Source organism: Aquarana catesbeiana, linkage group LG01, assembly GCF_042186555.1.
Source record: "Aquarana catesbeiana isolate 2022-GZ linkage group LG01, ASM4218655v1, whole genome shotgun sequence".
Classification (NCBI taxonomy): domain Eukaryota; kingdom Metazoa; phylum Chordata; class Amphibia; order Anura; family Ranidae; genus Aquarana; species Aquarana catesbeiana.
The window spans coordinates 666472420-666499659 of NC_133324.1; the positions used below are offsets into that span (position 1 = coordinate 666472420).

General features: G+C 41.8%; 1 protein-coding gene across 3 annotated transcripts in view; it reads left to right on the forward strand.

Annotated features, from left to right (window-relative positions):
* The window catches only part of HADH (hydroxyacyl-CoA dehydrogenase), a 49386-nt gene that overhangs the window by 1676 nt on the left and 20470 nt on the right, over positions 1 to 27240 (forward strand). For all 3 annotated transcript variants that reach the window (XM_073602101.1, XM_073602091.1, XM_073602081.1), the window contains exons 2-4: positions 8955 to 9083; positions 12202 to 12359; positions 20646 to 20772. In XM_073602101.1, coding sequence (XP_073458202.1) covers positions 8955 to 9083; positions 12202 to 12359; positions 20646 to 20772 — 414 coding nt within the window. The remainder of the gene's footprint in view (positions 1 to 8954; positions 9084 to 12201; positions 12360 to 20645; positions 20773 to 27240) is intronic.

The following is a 27240-nucleotide window of genomic DNA, read 5'->3' on the forward strand; positions in this document are numbered from 1 at the left end:
TGGAATATCGATCAAATTGGTTGTCAGCTATAGATAAATTATTCCTATCAGAGGAGATCGGAAAATAAATTGATTGTTTATCAAACCGTGTGTAACCACCATCCATTGACATTAGCTGGGCATTAATGTCAATGGATGTTCAGTAAGGTTTAGAATATGAAAAAAATAAGGTAGCTCATATGATGCATTGTAACTATAAATTGCACACCCTATACAGGGTATAACGCACACCTGCTGGGGTGAATGGGCCATTAAAGGGGTTGTAAACCCTCGTGTTTTTTCGCCTTAATTAATTAAGGTGAAAAACCTTCTGTCATGCTGCAGCCCCCCCCAGTTTTACTTACCTGAGCCCTGTCTTTCTCACCCCGGGGACGAGCACGCCAGCTATGACTGGTGTCTTGTGTCCTGATTGGATAGATTGATAGCAGCACAGCCATTGGCTCCCGCTGCCGTCAGTCAAATCCAATGACCGGGAGGTGGCGCTGAGTCCTGCATTCTGTGTCAGTAGACGCAGAAGCAGGACACGGAAGCGTGCCCGCACAGGTGTCCCAAAGGAGAGCGCTTCTCCAACGGGGCACTCAAGAAGAGGAGGATCTACCAGCGCCGCCGAGGGCCCACAAGAGTAGGATTGGGGCCACTCTGTGCAAAACAAACTGCACAGTGGAGGTATGACATGATTGTTATTTTAAAAAAAAAAACAAGAGGCTTTAGTAACCCTTTTAAACCTTTAAATATACCTAATGAAGTGATTAGCCTCAGGGTGATACACAAAGATGAGACAAATCCTCCTACGAAAGTTGTACCAGTTTATCTGCAGTCTTCTCTCTACAGCCGTTCAAAGTCCAGAATTTATAAAGCTTGTCTGAGCTGTCAGAAACCATACAATTGTGATCTGGTGCCTAGTGATGCCATGTCGCCATCCCCAGCATTACATACACAAAACAAAAAATTTTTTCCCATGGGACTTTAAATGAGGCATAACAATTTTTTTTTTTTTATTGCACAATAGATTAAAATCTTATAGTAGATTTAGTAAAAAAGCAAGGTGATTTGTTACCACTAGCGTATATCGACATACAATCTACATCGTATTAATAGAATAATTCGTGTATATATTCCACACTTTCAAAAAAAAAAAGTACATCCTATAACTCAACGCGTTTCAGCGGAAGAGGGCACGTCCCTTGAAACATTAGACTTTTACTGTCACTCCATGTAATGTATCGCGGACTTAAAGCTGATGTATTATGACTAACTTTGATGTACCTGTTGGTTTGTGAATATATTACTGTTCTTTAGCAATAAGGATAATGCACTATGCTGGTACGCCCTCTGCTTGTTCTATGGTTGCCTAAGAATTCATAGATAGAATCAGAAGACCCAAATTCCCACCCGAAACAAATAATTTGTGAAATTGGTTTTTGGTTTACCAAGTTTACATTGGACATCTACTCCTGAAGAAGTAAAGCTATATTCATAAAACGTGTTGAGTTGTGATGAGTTTTACTTTAAAACAGAACAAAAAAAAAAAAAAACGTTTGAATGCTCTTCTGAAGATCTGGCCATATATGTTGATATTGCTTCCTGGCTGGCAGTTTCTACAGCATCCACTTGCTACAAGCCATTTCCGTCAACGTTAAAGATAGGAATTTTTTTTTTTTTTGTGCGCTTTAGATGTGGTACACCAGATTTCACTTCAGTGGTCTTAAATGGGTATGAGTACTGAATTGAATTTCATTCTAGGGCTGACTTACTAAAGGAGTAGAGCATGTTCACTTTCAAGGTGAAACAAAGTGAAGATTCACTTTTGCAAAGAAATACCCAATCATGTTCAAGGAAAATATATTTCTTTTAGATCATGGGAATGAACTTCAGTCTGTAGATGAGGGAAGTTTAACCACTTAAAGACTAAGGCCTCATGTACACTGCTGCTGATAAGCGGGCGTTTAGGAGCAGTTGGGCATTTTTTATCAGCTGCCCCTGAACTCTTCTCTATGTTATCTTATCAGTATATGTACACAGGGTCGTTTCTAGGCAGTTGTTTAGAAGCATTTTTTTGGAACGCAAAAAATGCGTTCAGGATGGATGTTCAGAGGCATTTGAAATGCCAGATGCCTGTAACAGCTTGTAAACGCAGTAACTCGCGTTTAGCCACATTTCGTTTACAGGTGTTTTTAATTTTTGACTATTTAAGAAAAAAAAAAAAAAAAAGCTTCTAAACTTAAAGCAGCTAAATGGATGTTTTTAAACGTTGGTTACTATCTGTCAAGTTAAATAGTTCTGGAGAGGTTGTAAAACATCCGTGTACATTGGCCTAAACCTTTTTCTGACACTTGTTTGAAAGTGGTCAGGTTTGCCCTGATATTATAGGTTTGGGTAAATCTAAAGGAAAACTGTATAATGTATGGCCCACTTTAGACATTTCATTTACTGAGGTGCTCTTCATACCCGGATGTCATGGTGTGTTAAGAGTGTGGTTTTTCACACTTTAACATGTGTTGCGTTAGGGCAGCCTATTTAAATGAATAGTCTGGCAACACTAAAACAAGGAAAAAAAATGGTCCCATTCACACGGGCTGTCCGATCAGGTCTGCCTGTCGGTTTTTCAGGTGGACCTGATTGGATCCTCCATTCACTCCTATGGAGCGGCAGATGACATGTTCGCTGACATCCGCCGCTATCTGATCCGATCTTGTCCGCCAAATTCAGACGGATGGTGGTCCTATTTTCCATCTGATGGTGGATCGGATAGGATCGGATAAAAATGGACAGGCAGTCCATTTTCATCTGATTTCCCCATAAAGGAGATCGGGACTCTATCCGTGTCTGCTCTGCACAGTGAGTGGAGACGTTCCTGTCATTTGCTGGTTCAGCGGAGCTATCCCCGCTGAGACCGTCAAATGGATCTGCCCCGTGTGAAAGGGGCATAACAGTGCAATATGTCAACATATGTAACATGTTACCATACATTGAGTGAAGTTTAGTAAATCGGGGACTATGTGTACACATAACACATAATGAGAAGTAGTGAGCCAGGCTAGGTTTGAGGGGAGAACCCTCAAGTGATTTTTAGCTCTATATATTATTGCAGAGCATGAAGAATTCATGTTCATTATTTGTCTCAATACCTTTTTATATGTGCTGAAAATATACTAGGCATTTTACCTTTTATCAGAAGTGTATACAGGCATACCCCACTTTTAAGTACACAATGGGGTTTATTTACTAAAGATGGAAAGTGCAAAATCAGGCTCACTTCTGTATAGAAACCAATGAGCTTCTAACCCCAGCTTGTTCAATTAAGCCTTGGTAATAAAACCTGGAAGCTCATTGGTTTCTATGCAGAAGTGAGCCTGATTTTGCACTTTCCAGCTTTAGTAAATAAACCCCATTGTGTACTTAAAAGTGGGGTATGCCTGTAATGCACCAGTTCAGACAATATAAAGTGTATTCTAACTGGTCACTTGCTGAGAGTAACATCGGAGCTATAACTTGCTCACTAGAATGTATAAGTATGTGACACGGGACCTCCCCTTACCTTTCCCCTACTGTCCTTTCCCCTACTCTCCTCTGCTTGTTGGATATATTAGAAGAAGCTTAGAGTTGTAGCTCTGTGCAGAAAAAAACAATTGCATGTGCTAAGATTTGTGTGTAGGGTGACATCCACTGTAACTTAGAATACCCATAATGCTTTTTACCAACCCTGATTAAATACATATGCATGAGATATAATCACATTTTTTAAATGGTGTTCTGTATTACCCAATCACAGACAGTGCTGATACCATGTTTTATATAAAATAACTAAGACACGTATTCAGATTTAATAGATCGGCACTGGCAACTTCTCCTCGGCCAGCACGATTGGCTGGCACGGATGTCGTCAGTTTTGCATATGCGCAGTTCAGTGTACATTCTATAGGGAATTGTGAACAGGCACTATAGGTGTATTTTATTGGAGAGGAGACACTGTATCTCTTCTACAATAAAGACCCTTTAATTTTTTTAACTTTCATTCCAACTTAACAGTAAAAGTCAAGGCCTCAAATGATGTCTGTTACATTTACTAGTGTGCAAATGTTTGCTCCCAACCGAACTATGAAGCCATCAAATGGCTGATGTCCATAGCTGATCACATATGCAGCACCACGGTAATTGCTGATCACACCAAAAGTAGTGCATGGATGTACTACTTTTGGAAACTCTCTGCAAACGGATTGCACAGTACTTCTGTACCATGCGATCTGATGCGGGCAAACACACTGCGTTTGCGACCTACATTTGGGGTGTCCATTAACTTGATATGGACACCCGCTGTAGATTGTAACTTCAGTGCTATTTGAATGCACACGTAACACAGGTGAACACTGTGTTCTGGTGTGAACGGGCCCTGGGGCAAGAAACATATTTTTGTTTATACTTTTGTCACCTATGACTAGTCTCTTCAACAACTAATTCAAAAATAAGAGACCTGTAAAAATGGTTGTGAACTGAAGACTGATATACGTACTGATGGAATCTGAATCGGTATGTAGTGCTTGCTTGGCAATAATTGTAACTGAACTGATGATGCTCATGTGAAAGGACCTGAAGGGGAGTTTGAATTGCTTTGGAGAGATTTCTGGTTTTTGGTCCATGCTGGTGGTTGGGCAACCCCATTCAAATGAACAGGCTGCCCAAATGCATGGCGCATTTTAATGAACTGCAGCGGATTAGGTGGGTGTGAACCTCTCCATAGGAAAAGGGACTTCATCACAATTTGCTAACCAAGCTGAATGGCAAGTTGGGAATTGTTTGTAGATATCCACTTATGACTAAGATACCTGACCTTCAGCAATCCTTGAATCCTGCGGATGTGAATTTGCTCATCTGTAGTCAAGTGCAGAGGTCTGTAAGGTCTACAAGTCTCTGCCCTAAAGCTGGCCATGGATGGATCGAAATTCAATTTTGATCCATCTATTGGCTGTTCCCATTCATGGGAAGTCAACCTAATGATTGACTTTTCACGAATGGGCTTGATGGAAAGTTTTGCTTCAGTCAGTGCATACAGCCAATCGGGTGAAACGCAGAGCAGTGTATTCTGATGGTGGTGGAGTCTCGCTGTCAGAATACAATGGCACAGCAGGGGGGATTCCCACATCTACCTCGAGTGTGTGGAAGGGGAACCAGTTCAGTTTTAGCGGGCTAAATGAAAAAAACGAGCCAGCTTTAGGTTAAAAGGTAAGTTCAACTTAATTGTCTCCCTTCGTTTTGGATGGATACCTGTGGCTTAAAGGAGAAGTACAGCCAAAGCTTGTTTGGCTGTACTTCTCCTGTGGATCACAGGAGTATGGTTTGGTTTTGCACTTCTGTGACCCATTTTAAGCAGACAGCGGGCTGAAGCCTGCTGTCGGCTGAAGTCACAGAGCTGGTGCAGGCTCGGGCAAGATTGCGACAATGAAGTCAATCTGATGCTGTATCCACCTGGGTAAGTATGATTCTTTAAAAAAAAAAAAAAAAACATACATCTTTTAAATTATGAAATGCCTTATGACATTATTGATAGGTTGCTAACCCCTTCCTACTTTTTACAACACAAGACACTGTTTACCTTTTTTATTGAAATGACAAAATGACATTCATTCTGGTCTATGTACACAGCTACAGTGTGGTGCTCAGATCAGGTGAGCTCAGGTGTGTTGTAGAAAATAGCAGCATATCTGGATTACTCTGCAAAGCACTGCAATTTACCAGAAGGCAGTGTTGCAGTGTGAACAGGGCACATAGAAAACATTTGGCTCTTGAGGTGACTGGTGTTGACCCCGGGGTGCAAAAACTCCAGTCACCACCTATAGAATGCATGAGCCTTTAAAGTGTCACTAAGCCCACATCATAAAATACTGTCAAATGGTGTATTACATGCTGTTCATACTCGCTTAGTCACTATGAGATTCATTTTGTGTATTCTGGAAAAAACCTGATTGATCCTGCTGTTCTCCATCTCCCCTTCTGTCCATGTCCCCAATTCAGCTAGGGATTTTGCAGAGCAGCGTTGGCAGCTCTGCACATGCTCAGATTTCAGTGAGTTTATAAGCTAAGCTTTTCCTCCCTATCATATCTGAGCAGCCCATGTGACTATAGAGACACACATGTGGGCGTATACACCGTGGTTAATGTCAACTCACACACTCCCTCCCTCCTCCTTTATGCGCACTAACCAGCTAAACACAATGGCGGTGGGATATTACATGTAGATTAATGGAGGCTTCACCTCCCTCTTATTCTAATACACAGACTGGAGGGGCTTTACACAGCACAGCAAATCTGCCCACGCCATGTTATTGCCAAAAAATACAAAATATTTGATTTCAAATATATATTTGTGTGGCAATTTAAAACCGTTTATTATTCATTATTTTCGCTCTGTATCCCAAAGGAAGTTTTATTTTTATTTTGAACATGTGACCAGCAGCAGAGGACTAGAAGCTCCTCCTGCTTATGTTTCCCCTGCGGACAGGCTGGGAAAGATCTGGGTCATGTGATAGCTGTATATCGATTAGGAAAAAGGTACCTAGATGCTTTTATTTTTATTTATTTTTTTTTAATAATTACAGTGCCATCCTCCACATAAAGAAATAGAAGGGACAATGTAAATTAATCAGTGCGTTTACTATTAACTTTAAGGTTTGCTTCATCTAAATTGTAAGATTTGTGTAATGGTGATTATATGTAACGTTCACCAATATGTAAATCCACTCCATACCTAAAGACAAGCAGCCCATTGCCAAATAAGATGGTAGATAGTAATAGAGCTTGGCTCCCCTTTTCATAATCCTAAGTAAAATGTGCTTCTGACAAACTTCCATGTATTTGTAAGGTTTATTAGATGTTTTATTTTTTGATCAACCTGTTTTTTTGGGTAAGTATGCTTCCGACATTCACTGGAATTAAATTAAAATGGAGAATGGATAAAAGGCAATTCAAAGTCATCTGCCCATACAGAGGTTAATGTTTAGTTCAGTCTGTGCTAACCTTGAATTTTGCTTCATAAGTTGATCCTTCAGGTCAACCTTTGGACTGCATTCATTGCTGATAATGGTGGTGGTTAGTCTGTTTTACTGTATATTGTTACTGTTAGAAGAGCTCACGCTTATAAAGTAAGAAAACATTCACATAGAATGTTTTCAAACGGTTTTCATGCATTAGTAGATAAAAAAATAAATGAAATAATTGAATCTTGGTACCCATAGGTGTGCTCACTGTTGCAGTACAATGGGTGGTTTTTGACCTATGTTTTTAGCAATCCTGCAAATGGGGTGAAATGCGGGTTAATTTTTGCATTGTATGGCCAACAAGAATGATACTGTTTTTCATATGAAGTTTTCATTTATTTGATGTCTGTAAGGCCCCTTTCACACCAGCAGACTGATTGGGTCCGCCTGTCTGTTTTTCACGTGGACCTGATCGGACCAACCATTGTTCTCGATGGAGCAACAGATGTTAGCGGAGATGGGTCCATTGACACCTGCTGGCATCCAATCCGGTCTGCTAAAAACAGAGGGATGGGGGTGTGTTCGCCATCCGTCTAGCGGCCAATCCGTTTCCATCTGACCGCCCCTTAGAGAACATCGGGTTCTGTCTATGTCCACTCTGCATAGTGTAGTGGACACGGACCTGTCGTCCTGCTCAGCGGATAGATCCCCCACTGAGCAGACGGATTCTGCTCCGTCTAAAAGGGGCCTAATTTGGGACCTGTTCAGATTTGGTTTAAAGCTTGTTCTGGAGATGCACTGGCCAAGATTCAAACCGAGCATGGGCAGGCTGAATGTACCCAAGTTGATCGATTTACCTTGAGTACAACCAGCCTGTCGGATTTTATATGTGATTATTGCTAGCGACTGGTATAGCTGCTAGCAATAATCACTGTGTTCTCCTGGCGGGGATGACTTTTCCTACCGGGAGAACACAATGGCTCTGTGAGAGAGATTCCCCCATCAACACTGTTGCTGGTAGAATCAATCGATTTTCTTGAGAAAATCGCTCCGTCTATGGCCGGCTTTAGATATGATGGAAACCTTATCCGGCTGCTTTTGCTTTTCTCCTGATAAGCCAGAGACAAGTGTCTGCAAGTGAGCTTCCCATCTCTTGACTGAACTGCATCAGTGAAAAATCTGGTTTCTTCCGCTGCTAGACAGGAACTGTGTGGTGTGACAAAGCTGTAAAAAAGTAGAACTGGGTTGACAGAAATTTAAAAAAATTTTTTTAGCAGGTTAAACAACTTTTCTGTATTTCACCTGTGTATTTGGATGTTTGCCTAGATTTCAGATTTAAGCAATCCACTAAATGATCAGGTCCACTGGACCACTTTTGTCCAGGGACAGACGTCCTAACCTTAAAAGATTTGCCTTGCACGTGTATGGTGAATTCTTGCAAATTTAAAGATCCAGCATCAAAATTAAATTTCTGGACGATGGGGTTTATCTGCACTACAAGTGCACTTGGAAGTGCAGTCGCTGTAGATCTGAGGGGAAGCTCTGCTGATTTTTATCATCCAATCGTGTGCAAACTAAAATGCAGTTTTTTTATTTTCCTTGCATGTCCCCCTCAGATCTACAGCGACTGCACTTCCAAGTGCACTTGTAGTGCAAAGTGGATTTGCCTTTAGTATATAACCCCCTATGTGTTGTAAAGACTGCATATACAGCATTTCTTGCAGCATTCCATCCCTTCCAATCAATACCCATATGGAAACCAATGGGGCAGGATATTTTGTTTGACAAATGAGGTCTAAATATGACATAATTGCACCACTATGCTGCATCGGTGTAAAAAAAAAAAAAAAAAAAAAAAAAAAAAAAAAAGCCTATTTAATGTGTAAGAGTAACTATTGGTAATTTACACAGTTTATATTTTCATTTTAGCTACCTGGCCAGTGGCCATATCCCTCAATGTACTTTTCACTTTGTTTTCTACAGGTGGCTGCAGCAACAGGACACACCGTAGTATTAGTAGACCAGACTGATGAAATCTTGAAAAAGTCCTCCAAAAATATAGAGGAGAGCTTGAAGAGGGTTGCCAAGAAGATGTTTGCAGACAAGCCTGAGGTGACATTCTGGTATTTTAGTGCTACTGAACTACTTGACATGGCATGTAGAGGATACAGGAAATGTTTCTTCAGAGAAGCTACTATTAGTTAGCAGATAAGTGCATTTAATAGCTGATAGCAGATAATAATAATACATTTTATTTATTTTGCCCTTTTCATCAAAATATCTCAAGTGCTACAGGTTAAAAACAAAGAAGAAAATTAAGCAATTTATATGATAAAACAAACCTCTAAAAGGGAGAAAAAGCTTTGCTAAAAAGAAATGTCTTAAGACCTTTTTTAAAACAGTCAGTAGATTGTGGAGCCCTCAAGGTGTCCGGTAGGGCATTCCACAGGCGCGGGGCAGCTGCACAAAAGGCCCTGTCTCCCATTGTCCTAAGTCTAGTTCTAGGTATATAAAGAAGGTTTGAGTGAATGGAGCAGAGGAAACATTTTGTGGTTTAAGAAGTTCTTTGAGGTATGGGGGGGCATGTCCATGGATACATTGGTGTGTGAGAAAGGAAACCTTGTACTCAATCCTGGTGGAGTGAGTGAAGAATGGGGAATGGGGGTAATGTGCTCATGTTTCCGCACTCTCATCAGGATCCTTGCTGCAGAGTTTTAGACGTACTGAAGTCTCTGCAGACTCTTTCTAGGAGTACCAACGAGAAGTGCGTTAATCCAGTCTGGAGGAGACAAAAGCATGAACCAGCTTTTGGGCATCTGAAAGGGAGAGAATGGGATGGAGTTTAGAGATGTTACGGAGATGGTAGAAAGAGGTCTTGCATAGGTGATTTATATGGGCTTCAAAAGTGAGTTGAGAGTCCATTTTTACACCAAGATTTGTGACTATTGATGAGAAAGGAATGTTAGAGCCAGAAAAAGTGATGCTGGTTATGGATGATGATTTGGTCTGGTAAGGAGTGCCAATCAGGATGACTTCAGTTTTGGAACTGTTTAGTTGAAGAAAATTGTGCTCCATCCATACCTTTATCTCCTCCAGACAAGTAGTGAGTGCTGATAGGGATGACTGTGAAGGTGGGGTTTCAGTTGTTGCATTTACATATAGCTGTGTCTCATCGGCATAGCAGTGGAATTAAATTTTGTGGTGGCTGATAATTTGGCCAAGGGGAGTAAGATAGAGGATGAAAATGATGGGACCAAGGACTGACCCCTGGGGGACACCGCAAGTAACTATATGTGGATTTGAATTGGCCCAGGGATATGTATTCTGTCCACTTTGTGAGGTATGATTTAAACCAACTGAGAGCTGTGTCATTTAGTCCAGTGGTGAGGTAGAGCCGGTTTAAAAGAATGCCATGGTCGACTGTATGTAATGCAGCAGAAAGGTCAAGAAGGATAAGGAGGGAGGGAAAGCCAGCATCGGATGATACGAGGAGGTCGCTTGTAACTCTGACGAGAGCAGTCTCTGTACTGTGAGCAAAGCGGAAACCTGACTGGAATTTTTCAAAGAGATTATTATGTTTGAGCTGGTCCTGAAGGTAAGTGGCAACTGCTTTCTCAACTACTTTTGATATGAAAGGGAGATTAGAGATGGGCCTATAGTTGGATAGGACTTCCGGATCAAGAGAGGGTTTTTTGAGCAATGGTCTGATAATGGCATTTTTTAAAACAGGGGAAACGTAACCAGATTGGAGAGAATCATTTATAACAGTGGTAATCAGGAGACTTAGGACAGTGATATGAGTTTTTACCAGGGAGGTTGGGAAAGGGTCCAAGAGACGGGTGGAGGGTCTCATCTTCCTGACGATATTCTGCAACTCTTCTAATGATGCCTCAGGAAAGCAGTTTAGGGGTTGGGAGACAATATATGTTGGGGGAAAAATTTGGGTGGAAGGACCAGAAAGGGCAGAGCAAATATGTGCAATTTTTGATGTGAAAAAAATCCATGAATTTATTGCACTGCTCTTCTGTAAGGGGTGTAAGTGGAGGGAATTTTGGTTTAAGAAGGTGATTTAGAGTGGAAAAAAAGCTGCTTAAAATTTCCTGGGCTATTTCTGATAGCATTGGAGTAAAGCTGTGACCTTGCCTTTTTGAGTGACTGTGCATATTTTTGTTATTGCTCCTGGTAAATTTGTTTGTGGACAGTGAGGCCAGATGCTTTAAAGCGCCGCTCAAGGACCCGCCCTGCTGCCTTCATCTTACGAAGCTCATCTGTGAACCAGGGAGCTGAGCAGGTGAAGGTAACTTTTCTTGTTTTAACAGGGACACGAATGTCCAAAAGGCTGCTAAGTTGACTGTTGTAGTAATCCACTGCTTCGTCGGCTAATGAAAAGTGTGTGGAAAGATGCTGAAAGTCTGCTGCCAAGAGTTCTGGGTTTATATTTTTTAGGTTTCTGAAACAAATATTCCGCTTAGGCTTGTAGAGGCTGGATGAGGATGGCAAATCCATGGAAATGGCCTTGTGATCAGACACACCTAGGACATACACCTGCAGGTTGGTAAGAGAGCAGAGTTTGTAATGCCAGATCCAAGGTATGCCCCCTGGTGTGTGGGGACATCAACAAGTTGGTTTAAATTAAAACAATCCAGTAGTTGAAGAAATTCAGCTGCAAAACGGCAGGAAGGAGTGTCAATGTGGATGTTCATATCGCCCAAAATTATAACATTAGCAAAGGAGATTTGACATCTCAGTGATAAATAATGGGTTTGGTTTTGGTGGTCGATAGATGAGGAGAAACGGCCCAGGGGAAGGGGACTTACATTTAAATGCAAGGCATTCAAAAGAAGACAGTTCAGGTAATGGTTGCAGAGATAGCTCCAGATCACTACAATAAATGACTGACAGGCCTCATTTAAAGAAGAAAAGGCATTTGGTTGGTGCCAGGTCTCTGTAATGCACATATAGTCCAGACATTTATCCAGGATATTATGGTCATGAATGAGGCAGGATTTGTTTGTAATAAACTGTGCATTTAAGAGTTAAATTTTGCTGCTTGATGATGCAACAAGTCTTTGCATCGGCCGTAGCAGACTATAGTCCATTCCACGTTTCCCATGATGCCATATAATGACTTTAATGTCTTATTGTAAGTAAAATTATCTTTTAAAAATCTGTGATCCTTGTTTGTAACCAGTTTTTTTTTTTTTTTTTTTCCCTGGCCTTTGTTTTGCAGGCATCATCTCAGTTCATTCAGAAAACATTATCGAACCTAAGCACAAGCACAGACGCTACAGCAGTAGTACACAGCACTGATCTTGTCGTAGAGGCAATTGTAGAAAACTTGGAAGTCAAACATGAACTCTTCAAGAGACTGGATAAATTTGCCCCAGAGTAAGTCATCGGACACCTAATATGGCATTGTTAAGATACAGGTTTAAAATATTTTTTAATAAATGGAGACGCATAATTATCTTATGCTGATGGTACACGGCTCAAAGTATGGCTGGTGGTGCCACCCAGTTTGGATGCAGTCACTGTTCAGGTATTCAGACAGCCACGTTAGCAGCAGTATCAGAATATAATAGATAGCAGGGGGGGATTCCTCCATCCTTGCTGTTTAGTATGGATGGGGGAATCTAATGATTTCTCTCATTCATCCTGTGGGGCTAAGAGGAATGTTAACATGTGTGGCTAGCCTTATTGTTGGACAAATCACTGCTACATTTACTGTATGTGACTATAGTCCAGGGGTCTCAAACTGGCGGCCCTCCAGCTGTTGTCGAAACTACCTATCGTGCCTCTGTGGGAGTCATGTGTGTAACTGTCAGCCTTGCAATTTGTAGTTTCACAACAGCTGGAAGGCCGCCAGTTCGAGATCCCTGCTCTAGACTGTGTACATAATTGATCCTTGCTTCTTGTGACAGCAAAATGTCCAGTCCTGCTGCAGGCTTACATCCCCTTATCTCCTATAACAGTGGGTTCAAGCTTCCAGCGGTCACTGGCCACCCCATAGAGTCCACTTCCAGGCACAAAAGAAAAGAAAAACCTTGTGTATACTTATTTAAGAATTAATTCACAAGCAGATCTACTTGTCCCGCAAGCTTTTAACGCATTTCACTAATTTCGGATCTTTTTCGTCGAGAGCTGACTTTAAAGTGCTTGTATATGATCACCTTGTAAAACAACCCATTCGGTTTAAAATAGAAATGAAAGGCAAAACCTTTTTATATAGATATAAAAAAAAAAAAAAAAAAAACATTCTAAATACCTTTTTTTTCCCTTTATTATAAGTGATCACATTCTCTCTCTGTTCTCAGCTGTATAAGATCTGGGGGGAGGAGAAGCAGCATTACACTGAGCTTCCCAGTGAATGGTTGTACAGCGGGGCCTGTCAGGACAAGTCTGATCATTGGAGGAGAGCACACTGAGTTCACAGCATAGCTAGAGAACTGACCTGTGTGCTCTCCTACTTAGTATGGTCAGTATTTAATAGGAAAGCAGAAGGATAGGCAGGAACACCAGGGATTTCACACAAATGAAGCAATACAAAGAGAACAGGATACTTTCTCATACAAGTACATGGTACAGCAGGTGCATATTAGGAATATGCAGTGTTGGGGTAACAAACGTTTTACATTATTCTAGAAATACGCCCTGGATGGAGTGAAAATCATTAGGGTTCGTAGGACAGGTAGATTGGATTGTGTATAAAATACTTTAATAAATCTACACAAGAGCAACTTCCTTTCATTTGTACTTAAAAGTTGCTTCCTGTGGGTTGAGGCTTTCATGGACCTGCCCACTTGTAGTATATACATCAACAAACTCTCTGGCCTTGGCTCACAAAGGAACTTCAGGGTATCCATGCCCACTAAGGACAGTGAAGAGGAGCTACGACGTCCTCTTTTCTTGAGATAGATATCTATTATGTATGTGTGTGTGTGTGTGTGTGTGTGTATATGTATGTATGTGTATATGTGTATATATATATATATATATATATATATATATATATATATATATATATATATATATATATATATATATATACATACATACTATTTATTTATTTATTAGAGCTGCACGATTCTGGCTAAAATGAATGAGAATCTCTTTTTTTTGCTTAGGATAAAGATCATGATTCTCAGTGTAACGCCTTTCACAATATGCAAAAAAAATGGGCTAACTTTACTGTGGTTTTTTTTTTTTTTTCTTTATTCACTGTAGTGTATTTTTTCCCAAAAATTGCATTTGAAAGACCACTGCGCAAATAGAGTGTGACATAAAATATTGCAACAACCGCCTTTTTATTCTCTAGGGTCTCTGCTAAAAAATATATATATATGTATAATGTTTGAAGCAATTTTCTAGCAGAAAGTACTGATTTTAACTTGTAAGCAGCAATTGTCAGTAAAAGGTTTGGTCTTAAGTGGTTAACCACTTGACGACCGCCTCACGCCGATGTACGTCGGCAAGGTGGCACGGACAGGCAAAATCACGTACATATACGTGATTTGCCTTCCGCGGGTGGGGGGTCCGATCGGACCCCCTCCCGGTGCCCGAGGCGGTCGTCTTTTGGCCCACGGCAATCGGAGGTGAGGGGGAGGCCATCCGTTCGTGGCCCCCCCCTCGCGATCGCCGCCGGCCAATCAAATCATTCCTTTGCTGCTGTATGCTAAACAGCAGCAAAGGAAATGATGTCATCTCTCCTCGGCTCGGTAATTTCCGTTCCGGCCCGAGGAGAGAAGACAGGTATGTGAGTGCACAACACTACACACACACAGTAGAACATGCCAGGCACACAAAACACCCCAATTCCCCCCCCCCCCCCCGATCGCCCCCCAATCACCCCCCCGTCACAAACTGACACCAGCAGTTTTTTTTTTTTTTTTTTTCTGATTACTGCATTGGTGTCAGTTTTTGACAGTTACAGTGTTGGGACAGTTAGTATTAGCCCCCTTTAGGTCTAGGGTACCCCCCTAACCCCCCCTAATAAAGTTTTAACCCCTTGATCACCCCCTGTCACCAGTGTCGCTAAGCGATCATTTTTCTGATCGCTGTATTAGTGTCGCTGGTGACGCTAGTTAGGGAGCTAAATATTTAGGTTCGCCGTCAGCGTTTTATAGCGACAGGGACCCCCATATACTATCTAATAAATGTTTTAACCCCTTGATGGCCCCCTAGTTAACCCTTTCACCACTGATCACCGTATAAGTGTTACGGGTGACGCTGGTTAGTTTGTTTATTTTTTATACTGTCAGGGCACCCGCCGTTTATTACCGAATAAAGGTTTAGCCCCCTGATCGCCCGGCGGTGATATGCGTCGCCCCAGGCAGCGTCAGATTAGCGCCAGTACCACTAACACCCACGCATGCAGCATACGCCTCCCTTAGTGGTATAGTATCTGTACGGATCAATATCTGATCCGATCAGATCTGTACTAGCGTCCCCAGCAGTTTAGAGTTCCCAAAAACGCAGTGTTAGCGGGATCAGCCCAGATACCCGCTAGCATCTGCGTTTTGCCCCTCCGCCCAGCCCACCCAAGTGCAGTATCGATCGATCACTGTCACTTACAAAACACTAAACGCATAACTGCAGCGTTCGCAGAGTCAGGCCTGATCCCTGCGATCGCTAACAGTTTTTTTGGTAGCATTTTGGTGAACTGGCAAGCACCAGCCCCAGGCAGCGTCAGGTTAGCGCCAGTAGCGCTAACACCCACGCACGTACCGTACACCTCCCTTAGTGGTATAGTATCTGACGGATCAATATCTGGTCCGATCAGATCTATACTAGCGTCCCCAGCAGTTTAGGGTTCCCAAAAACGCAGTGTTAGCGGGATCAGCCCAGATACCTGCTAGCACCTGCGTTTTGCCCCTCCGCCCGGCCCAGCCCAGCCCACCCAAGTGCAGTATCGATCGATCACTGTCACTTACAAAACACTTAACGCATAACTGCAGCGTTCGCAGAGTCAGGCCTGATCCCTGCGATCGCTAACAGTTTTTTTGGTAGCTTTTTATTGAACTGGCAAGCACCAGCGGCCTAGTACACCCCGGTCGTAGTCAAACCAGCACTGCAGTAACACTTGGTGGCGTGGCAAGTCCCATAAGTGCAGTTCAAGCTGGTGAGGTGGCAAGCACAAGTAGTGTCGCGCTGCCACCAAAAAGACAAACACAGGCCCATCGTGCCCATAGTGCCCTTCCTGCTGCATTCGCCAATCCTAATTGGGAACCCACCACTTCTGCAGCACCCGTACTTCCCCCATTCACATCCCCAACCAAATGCAGTCGGCTGCATGAGAGGCATTTTCTTTGTCCTCCCGAGTACCCCTACCCAACGAACCCCCCCCCAAAAAAGATGTTGTGTCTGCAGCAAGCGCGGATATAGGCGTGACACCCTCTATTATTGTCCCTCCTGTCCTGACAATCCTGGTCTTTGCATTGGTGAATGTTTTGAACGCTACCATTCATTAGTTGAGTATTAGCGTAGGGTACAGCATTGCACCGACTAGGCACACTTTCACAGGGTCTCCCAAGATGCCATCGCATTTTGAGAGACCCGAACCTGGAAACGGTTACCGTTATAAAAGTTAGTTACAAAAAAAGTGTAAAAAAAAAATAAATATATAAAATAAAAAAAAATAGTTGTCGTTTCATTGTTCTCTCTCTCTCTATTCTCTCTCTCTATTGTTCTGCTCTTTTTTACTGTATTCTATTCTGCAATGTTTTATTGTTATTATGTTTTATCATGTTTGCTTTTCAATTTTGCAATTTTTTTATACTTTACCGTTTACTGTGCTTTATTGTTAACCATTTTTTTGTCTTCAGGTACGCCATTCACGACTTTGAATGGTTATACCAGAATGATGCCTGCAGGTTTAGGTATCATCTTGGTATCATTCTTTTCAGCCAGCGGTCGGCTTTCATGTAAAAGCAATCCTAGCGGCTAATTAGCCTCTAGACTGCTTTTACAAGCCATGGGAGAGAATGCCCCCCCCCCACACCGTCTTCTGTGTTTTTCTCTGGCTCTCCTGTCTCGACAGGGAACCTGAGAATGCAGCCGGTGATTCAGCCAGCTGACCATAGAGCTGATCAGAGACCAGAGTGGCTCCAAACATCTCTATGGCCTAAGAAACCGGAAGCTACGAGCATTTTATGACTTAGATTTCGCCGGATGTAAATAGCGCCATTGGGAAATTGGGGAAGCATTTTATCACACCGATCTTGGTGTCGTCAGATGCTTTGAGGGCAGAGGAGAGATCTAGGGTCTAATAGACCCCAATTTTTTCAAAAAAGAGTACCTGTCACTACCTATTGCTATCATAGGGGATATTTACATTCCCTGAGATAACAATAAAAATGATTAAAAAAAAAAAAAATGAAAGGAACAGTTTAAAAATAAGATAAAAAAGCAAAAAAATAATAAAGAAAGAAAAAAAAAAAAAAAAAAGCACCCCTGTCGCCCCCTGCTCTCGCGCTAAGGCAAACGCAAGCGGCGGTCTGTCGTCAAACGTAAACAGCAATTGCACCATGCATGTGAGGTATCGCCGCGAAGGTCAGATCGAGGGCAGTCATTTTTGCAGTAGACCTCCTCTGTAAATCTAAAGTGGTAACCTGTAAAGGCTTTTAAAGGCTTTTAAAAATGTATTTATTTTGTTGCCACTGCACGTTTTTGCGCAATTTTAAAGCATGTCATGTTTGGTATCCATGTACTCGGCCTAAGATCATCTTTTTTATTTCATCAAACATTTGGGCAATATAGTGTGTTTTAGTGCATTAAAATTTAAAAAAGTGTGTTTTTTCCCCAAAAAATGCGTTTGAAAAATCGCTGCGCAAATACTGTGTGAAAAAAAAAAATGAAACACCCACCATTTTAATCTGTAGGGCATTTGCTTTAAAAAAATATATAATGTTTGGGGGTTCAAAGTAATTTTTTTGCAAAAAAAAAAAATAACTTTTTCATGTAAACAATGAGTGTCAGAAAGGGCTTTGTCTTCAAGTGGTTAGAAGAGTGGGTGATGTGTGACATAAGCTTCTAAATGTTGTGCATAAAATGCCAGGACAGTTCAAAACCCCCCCAAATGACCCCATTTTGGAAAGTAGACACCCCAAGCTATTTGCTGAGAGTCATGTCGAGTCCATGGAATATTTTATATTGTGACACAAGTTGCGGGAAAGAGACCATTTTTTTTTTTTTTTTTTTTTTTTGCACAAAGTTGTCACTAAATGATATATTGCTCAAACATGCCATGGGAATATGTGAAATTACACCCCAAAATACATTCTGCTGCTTCTCCTGAGTACGGGGATACCACATGTGTGAGACTTTTTGGGAGCCTAGCCGCGTACGGGACCCCGAAAACCAAGCACCGCCTTCAGGCTTTCTAAGGGCGTGAATTTTTGATTTCACTCTTCACTGCCTATCACAGTTTCGGAGGCCATGGAAAGCCCAGGTGGCACAAAACCCCCCAAATGACCCCATTTTGGAAAGTAGACACCCAAAGCTATTTGCTGAGAGGTATAGTGAGTATTTTGCAGACCTCACTTTTTGTCACAAAGTTTTGAAAATTGAAAAAAGAAAAAAAAAAATGTTTTTTCTTGTCTTTCTTCATTTTCAAAAACAAATGAGAGCTGCAAAATACTCACCATGCCTCTCAGCAAATAGCTTGGGGTGTCTACTTTCCAAAATGGGGTCATTTGGGGGGGGGTTTGTGCCACCTGGGCATTCCATGGCCTCCGAAACTGTGATAGGCAGTGAAGAGTGAAATCAAAAATTTACGCCCTTAGAAATCCTGAAGGCAGTGATCGGTTTTCGGGGCCCCGTACGCGGCTAGGCTCCCAAAAAGTCCCACACATGTGGTATCCCCATACTCAGGAGAAGCAGCTGAATGTATTTTGGGGTGCAATTCCACATATGCCCATGGCCTGTGTGAGCAATATATCATTTAGTGACAACTTTTTGTAAATATATTTTTTTTTTTTTTGTCATTATTCAATCACTTGGGACAAAAAAAATAAATATTCAATGGGTTCAACATGCCTCTCAGCAATTTCCTTGGGGTGTCTACTTTCCAAAATGGGATCATTTGGGGGGGGGGTGTACTGCCCTGCCATTTTAGCACCTCAAGAAATGACATAGGCAGTCATAAACTAAAAGCTGTGTAAATTACAGAAAATGTACCCTAGTTTGTAGACGCTATAACTTTTGCGCAAACCAATAAATATACGCTTATTGACATTTTTTTTACCAAAGACATGTGGCCGAATAAATTTTGGCCTAAATGTATGACTAAAATTTAAAATTTAGTTTATTGTATTTTTTTTATAACAAAAAGTAGAAAATATCATTTTTTTTCAAAATTTTCGGTCTTTTTCCGTTTATAGCGAAAAAAATAAAAACTGCAGAGGTGATCAAATACCATCAAAAGAAAGCTCTATTTGTGGGAAGAAAAGGACGCAAATTTCGTTTGGGTACAGCATTGCATGACCGCGCAATTAGCAGTTAAAGCGACGCAGTGCCAAATTGGAAAAAGACCTCTGGTCCTTAGGCAGCATAATAGTCCGGGGCTGAAGTGGTTAAACTGACCTCATTTACAGACAAAGTTCATTACTCTATAAAAGTTCTTCCTCTAAATTAATATACTTTGTTTATAGTTCTCTCCCAGCGCTGACAATGTTGATAAACATTTGCTAACTTTTTTTTTTTTTTTTGGACACCTCTGAGTAGAGAACGTCTCTGCACTTACATTAATGGTGTAAATGCTGCATAGAGATCGTGAGAGGGGATTGAAATGAGATTGCAATTTTTTTTTTTTTTTAATGATTAATCGTGCAGATATATGTTTTAATTGACCACCCACATTACTTTTATTGCGGACAGACGGCATGGGCAGCCTCAGTAACCAACCACTGTGTCCGGACATGGGATGACAGTTCCCAGTACCCAGCCGCTTTGAGCAGCCTGGGAAATCACGTGATCGCTGTGCGATCACATAATCGCAATGTGTTCACAACCCGTTAAGAATGAGTTTCATTCATTACAGCTGTGCTGTGATTGGTCTACAGCTATCACATGGTACCTGAGCCAGTTGCAGCACCCTGTACCATGTGATTAGCTGTAGCCAATCACAGCATGTCAACAAGAAAGCAAGCTGTCATGAATGGAAACCCATTAATTGCTGTTACAGTGTTCATCACTGTAACAGCAATCGGTGTAATAAAAAAAATTCACTGTTCACCCCCCAGAGTAGCACAGTGTTACTTGGTTTCTACTAAGATCTGGCTGGAGTCCTGAGAGCAACAAGGTATATTTATTAAGTTAAATATTGTTTGGTTGTAATAGTGAGGTTTTAATATATTTTAAATTTATATCCGTAGCTTCTAATTATATACAGTATGTACATGTCAGACACTGCTTCTTGCTTCGTAATGGAACACAATGGTTAGGTTCCAGATATGTATCCTAGACTGGTGGAAAACAATGTTGTATTTGGAGCGTATCCTGCAATCTCAGCAGTTCACAAATGTGGCTTTTGCAGTTGTTGGACAAACAGAGTATATAAGAAGAGTTTGTGAAGTTTGCATAAGAAAAACCGTCATGAAACTTTGCCATAGCTTCTCCTATACATACTCTGTAAATACAGTACATGTTCTTGACCTTGTTTCCTTCAATCTTTGACAGACATACCATATTTGCCAGCAACACTTCATCCTTGCCAATAACTGACATAGCCAATTGCACAACCAGACAGGACCGCTTTGGAGGCTTACATTTCTTCAATCCTGTCCCAATGATGAAGCTGGTGGAGGTAAGCTGTACTAATCTGGACCTTTTTGTGATAAGTTGTGTAACATCTGTAAAATCGGGAGCTGCCAAAAGGTGGGACTGCTTTGTGTAATCTTTTTAGATCTGATGTCTGAGCTTTATAATTGCTTGTTAGTAGTGGATATTGTACATGGCCCTGTAAACTTGATTTTGTTGTAGATTTTGTCTGTGCTACTACATAGCAACACAAAGGGGTCGATTTCCTAAAGACAAATCCACTTTACATTACACGTGCACTCGGAAGTGCAGTCGCTGTAGATCTGAGGGGAAGCTCTGCTGATTTTATCATCCAATCATGTACAAGCTAAAATGCTGTTTTTTTTTTTTTTGTTTTGTTTTTTTTTTTTTTTTTTTTCCTTGTAGGTTCCCCTCGGATCAACAGCGACTGCACTTCCAAGTGCACTTGTAGTGCAAAGTGGATTTGCCTTTAGTAAATAAACCCCATAATGTCTTTACGCAATGGCATAATTCTCCCATTAAATTTGTATAAAAATGGACAGTTGCACACAGGACGTTTAAAATAAAGTTGAAAAAACACGCTTTTAGCCTTCTTTTTGACTAGCATTTATGGGCATTTATGCAAGTTTTTTGGCTTTTTTGGGCAATTTTACAGTAAAAACACTCCCTATAATGTAAAAACGTCTAAAATGCCAAAAGCGGCTAAAAGTTTTTGTTGCAGAATTTAGCTGTGTTTAGCAGCGTTTTTGGGCATTTTGCGTTTTTACAGGTCAACAGCCTCTGCTCCTGGGCACACCAGCTGTCGATTTTTTTTTTTTTTCTATTGCCCTTTAATGCTTATGCTTTCAAATGCCTCCAAAAGTTTCTGTGCACATGGACACAGGCTAACATGGAGGGGCGTTTAGAGGCATAAAAAAAATAGTCAGAAGCCCCTAACAGCAGCTGTAAAAACGTCCTATGTGCATGAGCCCTTAGTGTGGACAAAGTCATTTAATACATCTTGTTAAAGTAGTATTACACCCTCCAGATTTTTAGTTTCCCTTGCAAAGTGAACAGCCTATTTTACCTTTAGTAAATCAACCTCATTGAAGCTGACCTAGAACAGTATCCCTCAGTCACTCTTCTTAAAGGATAAGTTCACTTTTGGGAAGATGTTACATGTTCCATCTGTTTTTAAGATGGAACTTGTAACATGCTCCTGCAGCCTCTCCCTGATTTCCCCCCCCCCCCCCCCCCCTTCCTTTGACAGCGGGCGGAGTTCTTCTCCATGCACCCCTGTCACAATTTGAAAAGAGCGTGCCAAGCGGGGCTCTGCCCACACGGCTGCCTCATTCCGTCAGAGTTCTGTGAATGAATGGCTACAAGTACTGTCCTCTGCGGCTGATGGCTTGTAATTCTCAGTTAACTGAGTGTACTGGTTACTGTTCTCGTAGTCCATTGAACATCCAGGAATTAAGTAACTGCCTGCCTGTAGCAGAGATACGGGTAGACAGCTACACTGACAGTCTGCAGGAGCCTGGCATCACACCTGTGATTTTCTGATAGCGGGTGAAATACTGTACAGACTCCTAAGAAAAGGAAAAAAAAATTTATAAATGCACTTTTTTTTTTTTTTACCTGCATAAAAATGTGCATTTTATTATTATTATTATTATTATTATTATTATTATTTTTATTTTATTTTTATTTTTTTTCAAAAAAAGGTGAACTTATCCTTTAACACACTGAGCACAATAAAATAACCATTCCCCACTAAACTATTTGTTCAAATTGTTACCAAACACTTGCAGTGTACAACTTTCAATGCTGCTGACTCCTGCTCTCTCAGTGTAGCTTCCCTGAACTTTCTGTCTTTAAAGGAAAGAGTGTACAGTGGAAAGTACAGTCTTGAGTTAGGCCAGGTTCACACTGCTCCGACACGGAAGTTGGATAACTTCCGATCTGTCTTTGCCCTGCGACTTCATAGCAACTTCATTGAATGGGATCTGACTTTGATCCGCCCATACCAGGCCTTTTTGAGTCTGGTATGAACCTCGAGGTTGAGGCTGACGCTGAACCATGACGCTGAGCACGTGCATCAACTTCTTTGGACGACCATGGTGAGGCCTGTTCTGAGTGGAACCTGTCCTGTTAATATTATATGATCTTGCCCACCGTGCTGCAGCTCAGTTTCAGGGTCTTGGCAATCTTCTTATAGCCTAGGCCATCTTTATGTAGAGCAACAATTCCTTTTTCTCATATCCTCAGAGTTCTTTGCCATAGGGTGCCATGTTGAACTTCCAGTGACCAGTATGAGTGAGAGCGATGACACCAAATTTAACACACCTGCTCTCCATTCACACCTGAGACCTTGTAACACTAACGAGTCACATGACACCGGGGAGGGAAAATGGCTAATTGGGCCCAATTTGGACATTTTCTCTTAGGGGTGTACTCACTTTTGTTGCCAGTGGTTTAGACATTAATGGCTGTGTGTTGAGTTATTTTGAGGGGACAGCAAATTTACACTGTTATACAAGCTGTACACTCACTACTTTACATTGTAGAAAAGTGTCATTTCTTCAGTGTTGTCACATGAAAAGATATAATAAAATATTTACAAAAATGTGAGGGGTGTACTCACTTTTGTGTATATCTCGTCTGCAATAAAAATTAGTTTCTAAGGGTTCTGAAATTTAGTGTTAAATCTGTATTAAAATCCCAAAAGGAAGTTAGGTCTGCTTTTAACATCCACCCCCCCACTTCCATTCTGGCTTAGGCCAGAATGATGTGTACCTGGTCCTGCAACCTCCTGGGATACTTCCATCATGTGTCCCAAGAGGCTGAAGGATCGGGGGGTCCGGCATGTGCTCAGACCTGGCTGCACTCGGAAGAGTCAACCAAATTAATAGGACCAAGATGGCTGGACGAGACTTGCTGTGTGGCACCAGAATAGCGGATTACAGGAGGACAACACTGCATTTGCTGTGAGGGTGAGTATGTGCTTTGAATAGCACTACAGTATTGCGGGTAAGTGAGGAAAAAAAAAACATGGGGGATGGGGGGAGTTGAGTATCGCATTAAGTATCTGAAGTCCTCCGTTTATAGAAGGACAGATCCTTTTCTTCACCACCATAAACCTGTTTTTTTGTAGTTGTGTACTTGTATGCAGTGACCACAGTTTAGTCCACTTTTCATATCTTACAGCTTGGCCATTCTTCTTGCTCTTGGGCTTAGCATGAGTCTGCAAGAATCCCCGCACTATAAATAGGCATGTATTTTGGCATCAAAAATGAGTGTTGGAAATGAGATACCATGAGAGTGGAGGTTTATTATAAGATTATCGCTTTGTGCCACACTGGAGTGCCAAGTCACTTTATTAGAGACCTGGAAAGCTGGGTGGCTGTCAGATTCCATATTGTAATAGCCTCCTTTCCTTATTTTAGAAAATCTGGCAACAATCCGTGAAAGTTCTTTACAGCGTATTTCCACTTTTGCAGTCAAACCTCACTTGTGTTCCCATTCACACAGCATGCCTAAACATTTTTTACCTTAATGCAAAGAATGCATTAAAGGGATTGTAAACCTTCATTTTTTTTTTTTTTTTTTTTAATAACAAACATCATACTTACCTCCACTGTGCAGTTCGTTTTGTACAGAGTGGCCCCAAACCTCGTCTTCTGGGGTCCCCCGCCGGCGCTCGCGGCTCCTCCCTCGCATCGGTAAACCCCCTGGGAGAAGGGCTGTCCCTGGAGGTTATCTTGCGGGTGCGCTCCCGAGTCCAGCATTTGCGCGTGTAGACACAGAATGCCGGACTCGGCCCCGCCCCCCAACACCCGCGGCATTGAATTTGATTGACAGCAGCGGGAGCCAATGGCTGCGCTGCTATTAATCTATCCAATCAGCTGAGAACCCTGGGCAGAAAAGGTGAGCGCGTCTCCACCGAGGGAACTAACGGGCTCAGGTGAGTAAAACGGGGGCGGCTGAGGGGCCGGTCAATGTCAGAAATGTTTTCACCTTAATGCATAGGATGCATTAAGGTGAAAAAACATGAGGGGTTACAACCCTTTTAAGGTAAAAAATGTTTAGGCTTTAGAACCACTTTAATTATGTTAAGCATTACTCCACAGCCCCCTGCTAAACATTACAGAATAGGGAGATCATGTAAGAATTTTTAGTTAAGTTATGCTATGTTAATGGAAAATAGTACCTACTTTATATCTGTTACTATGTCAATTTGACTGCAAAAGTGAAAATGCACTTTAACCTCTTCTCGCCAAGTGGCAGCATATATGCGACCCTATATAAACACAAAACTGTGCTGATAGCGTGTGCCCTGCGCGCTCCCAGCACAGTCACCGGCAGGTACTGGAAAGCTCCCGATGCATACTTGCGATCAGGAGCTTTCTGATCATGTGACAGCCAATCACAGCAGTCACATGACCCGAATGTCCGCCTCTGCCTCCTGGAGCCTAGAAGCTCTTAAAAAGGACGGGAGGCACCGGCGGGGAGTGGTTAAAGCTGAATTTTAAGCACATATGAACAAAACAGTTCATGCAGTTATGTGTTCATATCACTGAATCATTACATGTATTTTTGAATGCAAGTAGAGCCGGTACCTGAATTTGACTTGATGCCTGTCTCCTGTTATCTGCTGTGCAGCAGACTGGAAGGAGGTGGGGTAGTACTAGGAAACAATCAAGTGTGCTGCAGTGCAGGAGGCGAGAACATAGTAAGCAGAAGGATGATATCATCCGTTTGCTGACAATGCTCCTACACTAAAGTACTATTTATCATAAACCATTGCAATTTTTTTGTTCAGTTTGGGTTTTTTGTTTTTTTTGTTTTTTCATCATCAAACTCTGTGCTCCTGATCACTTCCACTTTTCTTACAGCCACTTCCTTTCTATGCATGTAGTCAATAGATGTATGATATTTTTAGGGTAGGTTTTCTGATGGTGACAACAGTGGATTACGCCTGGGTAGCCACTTGTAAAAAGCAATGTGACAGACTGACAAGGTAGAAACACCTTTGAGAGACAGGGACAGAGCATTGTCACCCTATAACAGCAAGTGCCTGAGCTTCCTTCATAGCATGTATTAACTGAATGAATATTGCAAATTTTTAACTATTGAAAGTTCAGCTTTCATGATGAGATCCATCCATAGGTGTGTGGCAGGTGTGCCTGGGCACACCCTAATCACTGCGTGGGGTGTCCATTCCCCCTATTGCCTGGGCTTCCCCTCATGTTGCGCCCCCTGCAGTGTTGCTAGCTTCTTTCCTTCTCACCCTCTGGCTGCTGCGGGGGAGGATTCAGAATGGAGAGTGGGGGAAGGAGCTAGTAAATTTGTCATTTACTGGCCCCTTTCTTTTCTAAGTGAACACACTAACTCACTGTGTTCATTTATAACTGAAGTATAGTAAACTGTGTTTACTATGCTTCAGTTTGTGAATGAACAGGGATCTGCTCAGCGCAGAGCACTATCCTGTTCATTCACTTCCCCACGCAGCTGAGGATGCAGAGAAAGGCACGTGTTTTGAGCTTTGGGATGCACACCCTAATGCAACAGGCTGCACACCTATGGATCCATCCATGGTGTGAATCAAGATTAGCCATTAACCACTACAATACTAGACACCTTTACCCCCCTTCCTGCCCAGGCCAATTTTCAGCTTTTAGTGCTGTCGCATTTTGAATGACAATTGCCCGGTCATGCAACACTGTAACCATATGAGATTTTTATCATTTTTTTTAGACAGATTTAGTTCTCTTTTGGTGGTTTATTTTTTTTTTTTTTTTCTAAACAAATATAAAAAGCCTGAAAATTTAGAAAAATTTTTTTTTTTTTAGTATGTTATTAAAATTTTTTCAAAATGTTCTCCTTCACTGAGGGGCGCCGTGGGGGCTGTGCGGAGGGCCGCTGTACGGAGGGGCACTGTGGAGGCTGCACCAGGGGCCGCTGATGGGGCTGCACCGTGGGGCGCAGGCGATCAGTTCCCTGATTTATTAGTGTAAATGTGCCCTGTCAGAATTGTTGGATACCCGCTCTCCTTTCCTGGCGCTGTGACAGCATATGAGGAAAGGAATGCCGGTAACCGGCACGTTTGTTTACATGTGATCAGCAGTGATTGGACACAGCTGATCACATGGTATGGGGTCGCTGTGATTGGCCCCTTTCCACAATCTGTAATCAGTTGTGTCCAAAGGACAGAGGGATGCGCCCCACCCCAGGGGGCATGTGGGGAGTGTGATTCTGGGAGGATGTCTTCCCAAAACTGGACAACTGCGATGTAGCCGCCTTTTGGCTGTAGTGTGCTTGGGAAGTAGTTATTTGAAGTTCAGTGATGTTGTTTAGTGACCATCAATAAAATTTTATCCATTTCTTCTATAGCAGAAACATAAAGGCTCCATGCACACTAGCGTTTTTTTTTGTTATCCTAGATTTTTTATTTTTTTTTTGTACTAATAAACTGCTAAAAGCTACTAAAATGCTATTATAAGCGGTTATTTTT